This window comes from Protobothrops mucrosquamatus, unplaced genomic scaffold (assembly GCF_001527695.2).
Source record: "Protobothrops mucrosquamatus isolate PMUCROS unplaced genomic scaffold, P.Mucros_1.0 scaffold_148, whole genome shotgun sequence".
Classification (NCBI taxonomy): domain Eukaryota; kingdom Metazoa; phylum Chordata; class Lepidosauria; order Squamata; family Viperidae; genus Protobothrops; species Protobothrops mucrosquamatus.
In genome coordinates this window covers 546,955-560,816 of record NW_015386224.1, presented here as the reverse complement: position 1 = coordinate 560,816, position 13,862 = coordinate 546,955, and the positions used below count along the sequence as shown (strand labels likewise).

The 13,862-nt window shown below is 39.0% G+C and overlaps 1 protein-coding gene across 1 annotated transcript in view; it reads left to right on the top strand.

Annotated features, from left to right (window-relative positions):
• Nucleotides 1-659: 659 nt before the first annotated feature.
• The window catches only part of RAPGEF4 (Rap guanine nucleotide exchange factor 4), a 50,932-nt gene continuing 37,729 nt past the window's right edge, over nucleotides 660-13,862 (top strand). Inside the window, exons 1-6 of the mRNA XM_015819322.1 lie at nucleotides 660-762; nucleotides 4,034-4,155; nucleotides 5,085-5,271; nucleotides 9,357-9,441; nucleotides 11,109-11,169; nucleotides 12,982-13,058. Of these exons, the coding sequence (XP_015674808.1) occupies nucleotides 725-762; nucleotides 4,034-4,155; nucleotides 5,085-5,271; nucleotides 9,357-9,441; nucleotides 11,109-11,169; nucleotides 12,982-13,058 (570 nt within the window). The 5' untranslated portion in view covers nucleotides 660-724. The remainder of the gene's footprint in view (nucleotides 763-4,033; nucleotides 4,156-5,084; nucleotides 5,272-9,356; nucleotides 9,442-11,108; nucleotides 11,170-12,981; nucleotides 13,059-13,862) is intronic.

Genomic DNA, 13,862 nt, shown 5'->3' with positions numbered 1-13,862 from the left:
ATGCCAGCCTGCAGGTGAATATCTAATACAGCAGAGGTCACCAACCTTTCTCGGTTGGCGGACCGGAGGGAAAAGGAGGGGGCAGCATTTTACACCCATGTGATACTCGCTAGCCCTCCCCCGTTCTTGCATGGTGCGGTGCCCTGTTTTCACACCCCATGGCATGCTGTCCCGTTTCTGCATCCCACAGCACAACAGCATCCCATTTTTATGGCCCGAGGTGTGGCGGCGGCCCATTTTCACACCCTGAGGTGCGGCAACGACCTGTTTTTGCACCCACAGTGCGGTGTCCTGTTTTCACGCTCCATGGCCACGGTGCTAGCATGAGTGGGGTGTGTGTGCACGCATACTGGCCAGCCTGTCCCATGGCCCAGTGGCCAAGAGGCCATGGCCTGGTAGTGGGCCATGGCCCACAGGTGGGGATCCCTGTAGTATAGTATAGAGACATACACTCCAGGTCCATGGAAATTTCTAGGTGTGGATTTAGTTGCTCCTTATTAAAACTTACACTTTTATTGTAATGAAGCTTATATTTCATATGTTTCTTGGTTTTGTCAAGTGCTAGGTTTCTCCTATGTAAGAGTGAAAGGGTTGTTAATGTTTTTCAGGAGAATATGAAATAGCTTTACTGCCTTCTATCTTCCTCATCCTTCAGGTACCATCAGAAAAAATCCTCCGAGCTGGAAAGGTATTACGGAATACTATACTATCCCGTGCTCCTCACATGATAAGAGACCGGAAATACCACCTGAAGACCTACAGGTATCATGAGGGAAATATGATATTCATGTTTTGCTTGAGTATCATCTTGTGATTTTTAATAATAATTTTGGGTCATTTCAAGTTTCCAAATATTGGAATTATTGGCAGTATTGTAGATCTCAGGCATGTTTTAGCCATTTGAAACCTGTGGCTATTTGAAGATTTAATGCTACAAACATAATTCAGGCAACTTGAGTCAAAGAAGACTGTGGTTGTCTAAAATGCCGCCTGTGTCTACTTTCCTTAAACCAAGCAGACTATTTTTAAATTGGGTTTTTCTCTTCAAACTTAGCCTCAAACTACAATCCTAATTAGCCAGAATTGATAATGGCTGGGGATAATAAGATCTAATGTCTAACAATATATGGAAGGACACCAGTTCCCCAGTTGTTATTGAGAGTCATTTTAACTTGGTGGGCTTACTTCTGAATAGACATAATGTAGAATTGCATTGTCAGTATTTTGTATATATTTCCATATAGACTGCAATGTAAAATACGTGTATTGTACATATTAAACATGCAACAGGCAATATTTTTACTGTCTGTTATGTATTTGAGCAACAATGCATATTTAACATCATTCTTTTATGGATCCTGCTGGTGGCAGCAGTGCCTTGCTAAAACAAGTTTATTTTGGGCAGAATAAGAATTAAACATAGATTTCTATCCTTTCTTCTACTAAGATTAGTGACTTCCTCAGAGCACTGAAAAACTGAATTAAATATTATTTGGGTTCCTTTTTCTACTTTGAAGAGTAAATATATTTTAGGAGTTATTAATTGTCAGAGTGTTTTTAAAAAATATAGAATCAAGGTACACAATCTGGATTTTGTTTAACCAACATTTAATTCAACATGTGAACTATCATCAGAATAGCAGCCTGGAAATGACTGGTCCTCAAGCATTGTATGTTGTATGCCTGCACTTTGTTTATAAGCTCATGCAATATATCAGTCACATTCTCTCTCTAAAATGTTGTCCAAATTTAAAAATAAATAACCATCACCTTTATTTCCCAATTAACGGCTGTAACAAAGCTGCTGGACGAATGTCTTTCAATGTTCCTCCAGGAGGTTACAGATAATTCCTTATTTACAATTATTTGTTTAGTAACTGTTCAAAGTTACGATAGTACTGAAAAAAAAAAAGACTGGTTCTCATAGGGTTCCCGCAGTCATGTGCTCACGATTTGCAATCTTACCCGGGAGGGTTTCAACAAATAAAGCCAACTGAAGAAGTCAGACTTGCTTAATGAGGACATGATTTCCTTAACAGCCACGGCAAAAATGATCATTAAATCAGGCAAGGCCACGTGATGGTTCACGTAACAGTTGCATTGATTAGTCATGGAAGTTCCAATCCCAATGAGGTCAGAAGTCAAGGACCACCTGTAGCAAAGCTTGTAGAAAGCATTCAGTCTTATTTTAATTCTTGGAGGTATGTTTTCATAAACTGAAGTACAGGCTTCAGCTGCCATGTCATTTCAGCAATGTCAACATATTCCTATTTTCTTTGTCTCTCTCTCTCACTGAAATGGTAGATTGCCTGTGATGAGGCTATTGTCTGAGAAACAAGATGATTATATTTGCATTGTTAAATAAGCTTGCTGTCCCTATACATAGCAATGAATCATGATCCTTTTGAAACTGTGTCAGGTTTGGTTTAAGTAAACAAAACCTCTAGTTTCCTGGGACAAGAGAAGTTTATAAATAGAAAATGTGTCATTCCTTAAAAGCTATATTAACCAGATTTTTGTGAAAAGAGGCCCTAGAATATTAACAAGATATCCTAATATATCTGTATCATATGTCATGGTTGTCATTTATGTTTTAAATCAGAACTTTACTGCCCAACCAAGGCCAAGTGAAGTTCCCATCACCCAAGTTATTAATGCATCTCCTTAAACTTCTCAACAACTTTTAAAACTTTTAAGTTACAATAAAAATAAATGTATTTTTTTTTCTTGGACAAATCCACTCACTGGTATCCAGGGGATGTAGGTAGTAGTGGAAAACTGGGTACTCTAACAAACATCATTCCACCATCCTTTCATAAAAATGAGAGGCAAATTAGTTTCTAGCATCTTCATATATCTATTGTCTATGCACTTATCTGCATGTATTTATGTATATTTGTTCAATCGTTTGAAAGACAGTCTCCTCCTCAGACTGCTGTGGGTGACTGCATGGAAGATTAATGTTTAAAATTTGTAGCAAACAGGTTCAGAAATCTAAATGCATTTTGTTTATTATGATGCAAAATCTGCATAGCAGAAGAAACCCTATCAGGGTTTAATAGGATAAGACTGTGGTATGTGTTGCAAGCTGTATGAACCCTGCAAAGGCAGCATTTCAGCAAAACAGCACCAAGCCTTTTCCCAGATAAGAAATAAATCACAGTCTTATTCTGTTAAACAGGGCTATGTGAAACCCTTACTAGGAGCTAGGAAGAAAAACTGAGTGGCAGGTAGTCACTCTGCTGGGAAAATAGAAATCTGTAAGTATAGGATGAACTCAATTCATACATGTAATCCCCAATCGATGACCGTAATAAATTCTGATGGTTATAAAATGGATTATCATGTGACCAACCCAATTTTATTACTTTTTTGCAGTGGTTTTAAAGTGAACACAATGGTCATAAAGCAAACACATTGTTCACTATGGGTTGTTTTTGCCAAAAAGAAAAAGTAAACTCTGAGTTTTGGCAAAAATGTCATAATAGCATTAGCAATAGCACTTAGACTTATATACCACTTCATAGTACACTCTCTGAGTGGTTTACAACATCAGCATATTGCCCCCAACACTCTGGGTCCTCATTTTACTGACCGTGGAAGGATGAAAAGCTAAGTCAACCTTGAGCCGGTGAGAATCGAACTGCTGAACTGCTGGCAGCCGGCAGTCAGCAGAAGCGGCCTGCAGTATTGCCTTCTAACCACTGCGCTACTACAGCTCATAAATTGCAATCATGTGGCAAGGGGATGCTGCAAACAGCCATAAATGTGGGCTGGTTGCTGAGTGCCCCAAATGTGGTCAGGTAACCATGGAGGGGGCAGCTGTCAGAAGTTTTTTTTTGGGGGGGGGGTTCTGTCATAACTTTTGAGCATTCATTAAGTTGGGGACTATCTGTAGTAGGTTTCATCCATTTCTGCCTGGCACTCTTGAAAGAAAGTCAGTCTATAAAATCTATCAACAACAGCAGCAACAACAACAAAGTTAACTAAATATTTTGTGCCTGAAACTACTGATATTTTTCCCATCTTTTAGACAATGCTGTGTAGGAACAGAACTGGTAGACTGGATAATGCAGCAGAGTTCCTGCGTTCATTTACGGACCCAGGCTGTGGGCATGTGGCAAGTATTGCTGGAGGAAGGTGTTCTCAATCATGGTAAGAGAAACTTAGAAATGGGAAATCCAGAACGTACGTTCCTTAGTACAGTAATTCTAAAAGGAGGCAATGGAAATCTATTGAAGTTCATAAGCTATACTTTTAAATTATGATGCTTGAGAGATATAATTATTTCAGTGTACAGAGATGCAGTTTGTTCCTAGGGGAATCTCTTTCAGTAGAGGGCAAGCACGTTAAAGGTGGGACCAATAATGAGATCTAAGATGTTTCCTCCTCTAAATGGACCCTAAGATGGAATGTCTTTTTATTCCTCCTAGCAGAGCCTCCTCCCCTTCACCTGGTGATTCCACCACAGAGCCACGTCTACCTCAGATCAAATTCTCAGAGAACCTTCAGACACCCAAACTGGGTTTTTAAAAAGTACTGAACAGTGCCAGATTGCAAAAATGGCTCTTCTAAAACTTCTGCGAAGAAGCCACACACTTGTTTGTAAATCCTATTCGAAACGTGAAAACTTTTTTGTAGAAATTTGGTTGGTGTGCACACTGAATTTAAAATTAAGATTAAACTAAAAAAACCTTTCATCCAAATAGCACGTCAGCAATCTAGTGATTTACCGAAAAATATTGCACTAGAAGAGAGATGCTTAAAGCTCACATAGTGGAGATGTGGTGGAGTCAGATACAAGGAAGAGTCATAGATATTTCATGACGGATGTATCCAACACAAAGTAGTGAGCATGTTGTCTGTTAATGTATTGAATCACCAGGACTGACATTCTCTTCTGGCACAGGCAAGCCATGTTTGTCAGAGATCTGTGAGAAGTCCAGCAATCTTCTGGCAACTGGCTGGACTTCCATAAAGAGCCCTGCCTTTGCCTGCTGAGAACTGCAGTTCTGTATGATTCTGTGTTGATGAGATATAAAGCCTTCTACCATCAATTTTTTATATCCTATGGCTGCTTTCAGTGGACCAAGAGCAATACTTCCAGGATAAATATTTATTTTATCGATTTTTGGATGATGAGCATGAAGATGCCCCGGTGATGCCAACTGAGGAAGAAAAGAAGGAATGTGATGAAGAGTTACAAGACACCATCCTCCTGCTTGCTCAGATTGGACCCGATGCTCATATGAGGATGATTCTTAGGAAGCCGTAAGATGGTTAATAAATTATTGTTTTTGAGACCCTGATTTAAATCTTCCACCTGTATATATATACTTGGCAGAGCATGTGCAGTTTTGGTATTTAGCTATAGGAACCAGTGCACAAAAACCTAATTGAAATGATAACTCAGATATGCTTTTTTTATTAGAATAAAGCAAAAGACCTAAATTGCATCAGGTATTTTGATGGGCTTGATTACCAAGAACCTATAATTATGCTCTACCTCTTAACATGCCCTATAGTCAAGGGATGAAAATTTTTGCTATTCAAAGCATTCTCTGGGTGAAAAATTATTTTTAGGCAGAAAGAGTCTAGGCTAATCTTCATTGTATATTAACTTTCCAGGTGCAAAAAGTTTTCCACCAAGTTAGCACTGTGGAGTAGTCCAGATACTTATCCCACTTATCATGATCCTATTATTAAAGTTCACAGGAAGTGTAAGATATTGGCTCTGGGTTGATTTGAAAAATATCCTCTACTTGTAAATTACCACAGCTGCTGCCTTTGACTTGCAATTCTCCAAGAGGTTTGCAAAATTCATGTAATTATCAAGAAAGAAATAATGTATTTTTTATTTTTTAAAAATGCTGAAAAGATTATTTTGAGCATTTGAGTATATAATGGCACTACTGCTTTAAAAGGTGCTTTCTATTGTTTCGAATTTGAAACTCACTTGCAAAATGTGTCACTTGTTTTGACAGAGAATTTTAAAAATTCTTTATTTATTTCATTGCAACATTTTAACTGTCAAATGATGAAAGAATGTCTGTGGTGTTAAAAAAAACCAGAATAAAACGGCAAGGAGAAAATTGGCAGACTCTAGTTGCTATTGGTAGGGGTGCCCCTCCTTTTTATCAAAAAACATACATTGCTCTAAATATAAAATTAGCTTTTTGTTAAAAAAGTGCTACAAACAAAGCTGCCTGGTTCTATTGATGTATGTATTAAGAAATATAAATCTGTTACGTGCATTGAAAAACTATTTGAAATATGTGACTTCTATTTTTAAAAATTATTGTGTGATTCAAAAGTGACAACCAACATTGATTTTTTTAATTTTTTAATATGTATCTGATTTAGCTGTTTAGCAAAAATGTTGGTTCACTGGAACGTGTCAGAAATATAAATCAAATTTTATTTATTTTATTTATTTATTATATTTTTACCCCGCCCTTCTCCTTGCGGACTCAGGGCGGCTAACAGCCTAATAAAAACAAATACAAAAGTACAAAAATACAACCATTAAAATGTAATTAAAAGGAAATATTAATTTGGCCTTTGTTGTTTTAAAATTGTTTTAAAACCCAACTAAAAATACCCCTTAGGCCAGTCCTGCCAGCCTAAATAGCCATGTCTTGAGGGCGCGGCGGAAGGAAGGGAGATCCGGGATCACCCTGATCTCTGGGGGTAGTTCGTTCCATAGGGTGGGAGCTCCCACCGAGAAGGCCCTCCCCCTGGGGGTCGCCAGCCGGCACTGTCTGGCTGACGGCACCCTGAGGAGACCCACTCTGTGGGAGNGTGGTGATGTCATCACACAGATCTTACTGTTTTGTACTTACATCCCAATGCCTGATAACAAATACATAATTCATGGCTTTTGCATGACGGTATCTTTGATATCATGTCTTCACCTCCCCTTCCCATTGGCACACACCTATGTGGGAGTTATGGATCTGATTCAGATTATTTTGGCGGAGGGAGTGTCCATTGTATGAATGACAAGATGGCTACCTCAAGAGAACTGTGTGAAGGGATAGAGGACAGGCAACAAGTAACTCTTAGATTTTAGAGAGCAGCCCTACTTTCTCCTAACCTTATCCCCTGTGGTTCATAAATAAATAAATAAATATCCGCCAAGCAGCCTATGAAGGAAGGAGCTTTTTAAATTCTGTGACCCCGAAAAGCTGCTCAACACAGAGGATTCTATTCTGGAACACAGAATGTCATCATATTTGTAAGCTGTGTCTGGTGTGAAGCCTCATTGTGAATGGGTGTGTTACATCCTTTGAGTCAACCCTGATTCCTAGTGACTGCATACACAGGTCTGTGCGGTTTCTTGGCATCATTTTTCAAAAATGGTTTGGCCATGGCCTTCTTCCTAAGATTGTCAGGAGCAGGCAACCAGATACACACGTGTAGAGTTCAAGCTAAGTACCTTATTATATTATGCTTATAATACAGGAATCTCCCCAGGACAGCTAGCCTTTCCTTGGGAAACATAGATAAGGGTTCCATGGAGTTTGGGGGTGAGGGGATCAGTCCTGGATCTCTTGTAGCTGCACAACAATTCAAGGCTAATTCCTTGCTTGGTTCCTCCTTTCTGCCTGGCTGGGCGTTTAGCAGATGAACATCTTTAGTCTCCTGCAATCTTTTCTCTCTTCCACGATGACCTTTGTTATCATGGCTTTGTTATCATTGTTATCAGTTCCCTGGAAAAGGTTTGTCCCTGCCTTCTTCTCAGATTTTTTTTTTTAAAATTTCTACTTTAGCATACAGTCTTGGCATTCTTTGGAGATCTTTTCTATCTTAGCAGGTTGCTGGACCTGGATGATCTTATTTGGATGTGGAAGTGAAACAGGATTGGGTCTGGTTTATATTAATTTTTTTCTAGATTTTTTTTTCTCTAGAAAAGTCATTCTTTTCCTATGTCCGTAGGATGAATGCACTCCTGCATCTCTTTCAAAACTGGAAGATGTTAGACTATTTTATGAGTGAAGACTAGCTTAAAGAAGCTGTGTAAATAACAACTTCAGTGATAATGGGAACTAATCTTTCTTGGCTGGTCTGATAGATGCTCAGTCTACTTCTACCAGTGTCATGGAAATAATGCTGTACTTATTGTTAGGCTTGCTATCCAATCAGATGAAGTATAATTGGTCAGTTACATCCATTGAAATAAATTAATGAATTTCAAATACATTCAATTTAATTAAAAACAATTATTCACGATAGATGTCGTAAAAATGTCTATAGAAAAGTGGGGGGAGGGAAATGGTAACAAAACACATTAACTTGTTATTTTACTATTTTCTGGATGTTAAAGATACAAATAGATAAATACTAACTGGGAATCCATTTAGTTTTTCTGCAACTAGAATTGCTTCCATGAACTCCTGGAATTTACTTTGAAAAATTAGGGAACTCTCAGATCCAGTTAGAAGGATAGGAAACTGCAGGGAAAAACAAAAGAGGGAAACCACATGTTCTACTGTTTGTACCTGTTTCTACTGTTTACCAGATGACCGTGTATCAATCCTCATAGTAAATGAAGCAGCATCGGCATGAGACAGCATGAATTTGCAGACTGAATGTTTTTATTTATCAAATCGCTAGACAGCCCAGCTGCAAAATAACTCTGTGCAGCTTCACAAAGTTAAAAGGAACAGTCATCTGAGGGAACAACATTCAACATGCTTGGGCCCAATTAAAAGGGGGTAATCTGAAACATCCTATCCCAGGGGTCTTCAAAGCATGCCTGGCTGAGGAATTCTGGGAGTTGAAGTCCAGAAGTCATAAAAGGGCCAAGTTTGAAAACCCCTGTCCTATCCCAAGGCCTAGGGAAAAACAAGGTTTTTTAAAGTTGTTTAAAGCTGGGCACCTGGAGAAGGGCCTAATGCTGGGAAAGATTGAGGGCAATAGAAGAAGGGGACGACAGAGAATGAGGTGGCTGGATGGAGTCACTGAAGCAGTAGGCGTGGACTTAAATGGACTCCAGAAGATGGTAGAGGATAGGAAGACCTGGAGGAAGGTTGTCCATGGGGTCACAATGGGTCGGACACGACTTCGCAATTAACAATAACAACAACAACCTGGAGACCTACAGCACTGGGGATGGAGAGGTGGGGAGGCTGTTCCCAAGGGATAGGGCAGTAACAGAGACCTTCTGGGTCTCTGTTAATTGATAAGGCCCAAAGCAAGCTCCCCCTGTTGATACTACAGTAGATTGCAAAATATTGTGGATGGTAGCTCTTTGAGTTGAGATTCTTTATGTAATTTCTTGAACCAACAATATGCTTGAAAATCAGACCATTTGTGATGTCACATAATGGATGTGTATTTATCTTTTATTATAGACCTGGTCAGAGGACTGTGGATGATCTCGAAATTATTTATGAAGAACTTTTGCACATTAAAGCTTTATCTCATCTTTCAACAACAGTGAGTTCTTAAAATATTTTATGACCTTAAGGCAAACAGACAGACGGGCAGTCAGTCTAAGGCTGATTAGTGCCTAGCTATTTATAAATACAGGCTGCGTACAGTAACACCCCAATCTCTCCTCTACCTTCTGCTTCTGTAAGATGGCTATAAAAGTGTAAACTCCATACAGATGAATAGAGGTGACAATTTGGAAAGAGTTATTGTTTGTTATATCGAAATCTTTGGGGGGGGAGGGAATAACCATTAGAACTGGTTATCGGTTCCAGGTTGTTGAAGGCTCTTCTTTCTGATGTATTTAATTGTGAAGATTGCTACTTAGACTCAACAGTTCTGAGGAGGGAACTTTCCTTCCTAAAACAAGATACATATATGTTTGTCCTGTTCTGCCCAGTATTATCAGCCAATAGATGCAGATATTCCATGGCTGTTTTGGACAGGGAAGAAACAATGAATAGGCTCAATCTATCCACTGCTCTTTCTCACATGTTAGATGTGATAGAACACAGACGTTCATGATACTCATTGAATATGAGTATTTCGTGCCCTTATATTATTCATTTATACAAGTGATTATGTCTGCTGTTCAAATATACGATGGTACCAATGCTTTACCATAGATTACTACCATCAAACATTAGTCAATCTAGGATTTTTTTTCAGACTCTTCTGCATTCTGTATAATTGTCTCTTTCAGTCCACAATAAATATAGTGAAGAGTCAAGAGTCCTGTTGGTGGCAGATAGACTCCAGTCTGACTTGTGGGAAACATTAGACAAGATAGCAGGAATGCAAAGAATGTAAAACATACAGCTTTCTTTAGGAAGAGTGAGAAATGATAGCTCAAGACTTGTCTTTTTAGGAGGCAGCATTGTAAAAGAACGTGAATTATTTGAAATATAACTGGATATAGATTTTGTTCTCTCCCCCCCCCACCTGCTCAAAGCTTGTCAAATGTGTGGTATGGCTGCCATAGTCTCTAAACCAGTGGTTCTCAACCTGTGGGTCGGGACCCCATTTGGGGTCGATCGACCATTTCATGGGGGTCACCAAGCAAGGCTGTCCGCCATTTTTTTTGTCCGCCATTTTTTCCCCCCTTTTCCGGCGGGTGCCTTACCTCCCTTGGGCTGGGCCAGCTGGTGGTCGGCCTGCTCCGTCTCTGCCGCTTGCCAGCTACGCCTCGGCCGGCGCAGGGGGCAGAACCACGCATGTGCGGCGCTCCCGGGCAGGGGAAGTCCTCGACTTACGACCGGTTGGATAGTCCTCGACTTACGACCGGTTTAGTCCTCGACTTACGACCGGTTTAGTCCTCAACTTACGACCGGTTGGGGTCACGGCATTAAAAAGGTTGAGAACCACTACTCTAAACAATAAAGAAAGATTGTCTAGCATGTGAATAAGGTGGCACATATTATGGATTATATGAATGAATGTATTTCCTTCTCATGGAATTCTAGCCTTGTCTGTGGGAGGAGCTTTACATCATGAATTTATGTCTTGAGGACTCTTAAGATTTTTGCTGATTTCAGGAGACATGAGATTTTTGCCTATCACCTTTCGAAATATTTTGGTGCTTCTTCCCTTTCTTTCCTCTTTTTCCACCCCCTTCCCCGTGCAGTTCAAGAATATCCAAATTTATATGTAATGCTTATCTGTATTTCTTCAAGGTAAAACGAGAACTAGCAGGTGTTCTGGTGTTTGAATCACATCCCAAAGCAGGGACAGTTTGTAAGTAAATCTTTCTTATGGTTGTTTTAGACTTATCTGCAATTGAGCAAATTACATTTTCTGTGTAAGAACATAAATGCACAAAATGTACTGGGCTGTTTCTATTACGAGGAAATTGGAGAATCTGAAACTTGGATTTTAGTCTGGGCAATGATTAGCCCTAAGGGGATTGGAGTATAACATCTAATTTTCATAACTTCATGCATTTTGTAATTCTACTTATTTGGCAGTAAGCTGCAATGATCTCTCAAATACATTTGACAGATAATTGAGTGAAATAAATTTGTTTAAGGTTACACTTACAGCAGAATATAGTTGTGGAATCTGGAGACAGTTGAATTGATTATCCTGTGAAACTGAGCTTGATTGGTGTTGATGACAATGATGACGATGTCAGAATATGGCAGAAGAGATGCTTTGTGCTGCCTCATAGAACATGCACCACATACAAAGCCATCAAGGCAAAAATAGAAAACACAACAGAACCATTTTGGCTAAAGAATGCCAAATGAGAATGAGACTGTTGACCATATAATAAAATCCCACAGACAGATTATCATAGAAAGGCATGATCAAAGATATTTTTTAATTTATGTTGTCATATTTAAGAACTGCCCATCTTCATCCCATATTACATTGGGATGGATGAAAAAATACAGGTTCATTGTAAAAAAAAGAATTAGTGGCAATACAAAATCGCAGATAAAATCGTTGAAAAATGACAAAGCAAAACTTTAATGGGATTCTGAAATTCTGACTGCTCAATGTCCACCAGACATTACCGCCATTGCAAAGAATCATGTTTGGTTTATTGTTGCAACCATTCTAAGAGATAGTAATGTAGAAGATGAATTGGAAAAGATTGCAAAATACTGCGATTTACAAATAGAGATTGCAAATACCTGGAAGAAGAAGTCAAAGGGGTACTAATCGTTAATTTGAGCCTTAAGTGCCACTGCACAAGGACTTAGAACTCAGATTGCCTAAATTTGGAACACATCCGTTCAGTTACAAACAACAGCACTGCTGGGCCCATCATGCATAATTAGGCATTCAGATTTCCAAGGCCTTGGGTAGGGCTTGAATCACGAAGAAGAAAAGCAGCCAACATTAGCTCTGACAATTGTTAATGGAAAAGAATAATAATTCTTATCAGACAAAAAAAGCTAATTGCTATAGTTATAAGGTTGCTAAAGAAACACTGCTGGTTTTCTTGCAATAAATTTTGCCATGTGTAAAAACATTAAAATGTGATTTTACTCACAGTCAAATAGATTTGTCTGTTTTCAATCTCAGAGCTCTGCAATCTCCTTTTGCTACTTTTTAAGTTGAGCTTTAGATGAGATTTTAGTTCTAACATACTTGTTAAAAGCAACAATAGAAAGTTCCTTTCATATAGTTCACACTGGACTTTTGATTCTAAATTTTTAAATGAAATGGTTGTCTTTTGCAAGATAGTTGAATTGAAAAGGCCAAAGCCAGGCCAGTGTTGGGCAGAAAGAGATCCTTGCTTCAAGTCAACTGATTCTGAATGTCATGGAGAGGCAGGAAATTGTCAGTTATTTGATTTATTTCCATTACATTTTTACTAATGAGTGGAAAAAAGGTAGCTATAGTTTTACTACCAATAACAAAATAGTATGACTAGCCTTAGGCACCATATATCTTTCCTGGAGGAACAATGAGATACAGATTGCTTCAGGTGCCTAAACATCCAGCCACAGTAATGACAATTATCCAATAATTTGAGTTTGCAAGATCTTGTACAATTAAAAGTTGCCCTGCTCTAACTACTTTTTCTTTCTTTCGCAGTATTTAATCAGGGAGAAGAAGGGACATCTTGGTATATTATTCTGAAGGGTTCAGTCAATGTAGTAATTTATGGAAAGGTACTGTCCTGTACAATTTCTTAAAGTTATTTTATTTCCTACAGGTGTTTTCCCTAGGAGCTGTCTCCTTTCAGTTGTGTGGAAGCAATAGGCTAAGTCCATTGGTGGGTTTGTACTAGTGAAAAACAATTCGACTTGTACAAGACAAGTCACAGGGTTTTCACCAATTCCTCCCCCAATGTACTATATTTCAGTAATGGCAAACCTTTTAGAGACCGAGTGCCCAAACTGCAACCCAAAACCCACTTATGCATCTTCAGGTGCCTGGTGGGTGTGGCCCATTGGCTGGGTGTGGCTGCGGTGGTAACGGCAGACTGGGTGGGACTAAAAAGTTCAATCAATCAATTCCAATTTTGCAAGATCTTTTTTTTTCCTGTGAGAAGTTGAAATTGACTGATTGATTGAACCTTTTTTTTTTTGCACACGGCAGCGGAGGCCTAAAGCGAAAAGGTTTTATAAAACCCAGCTGAAGGCCTAGGACTGGGGTGACGATGCGCGTGCCCACAGAGAGGGGTCTGAGTGCTGCCTCTGGCACCCGTGCCATAGGTTTGCCACCACTGTACTATATTGTTCTTGTGAATCCTACAGTGATATGAGGAAGCCAGTGAAAATTGCATTCTAAAGTGAACTTCTAGTGTCACATAGCTTCACTACCATTGGGTGCAACCTATGGTGTCTTTATTGATCCTGATTCAAGGGAAAAAAGGGGAGTTTCTAACTTTTATTGAAAATTGCCATTTAAACTATACATAAATAGAAGTAGATTAACTAATATCTAATGTGGTATGAAAACAAACTCTGGAT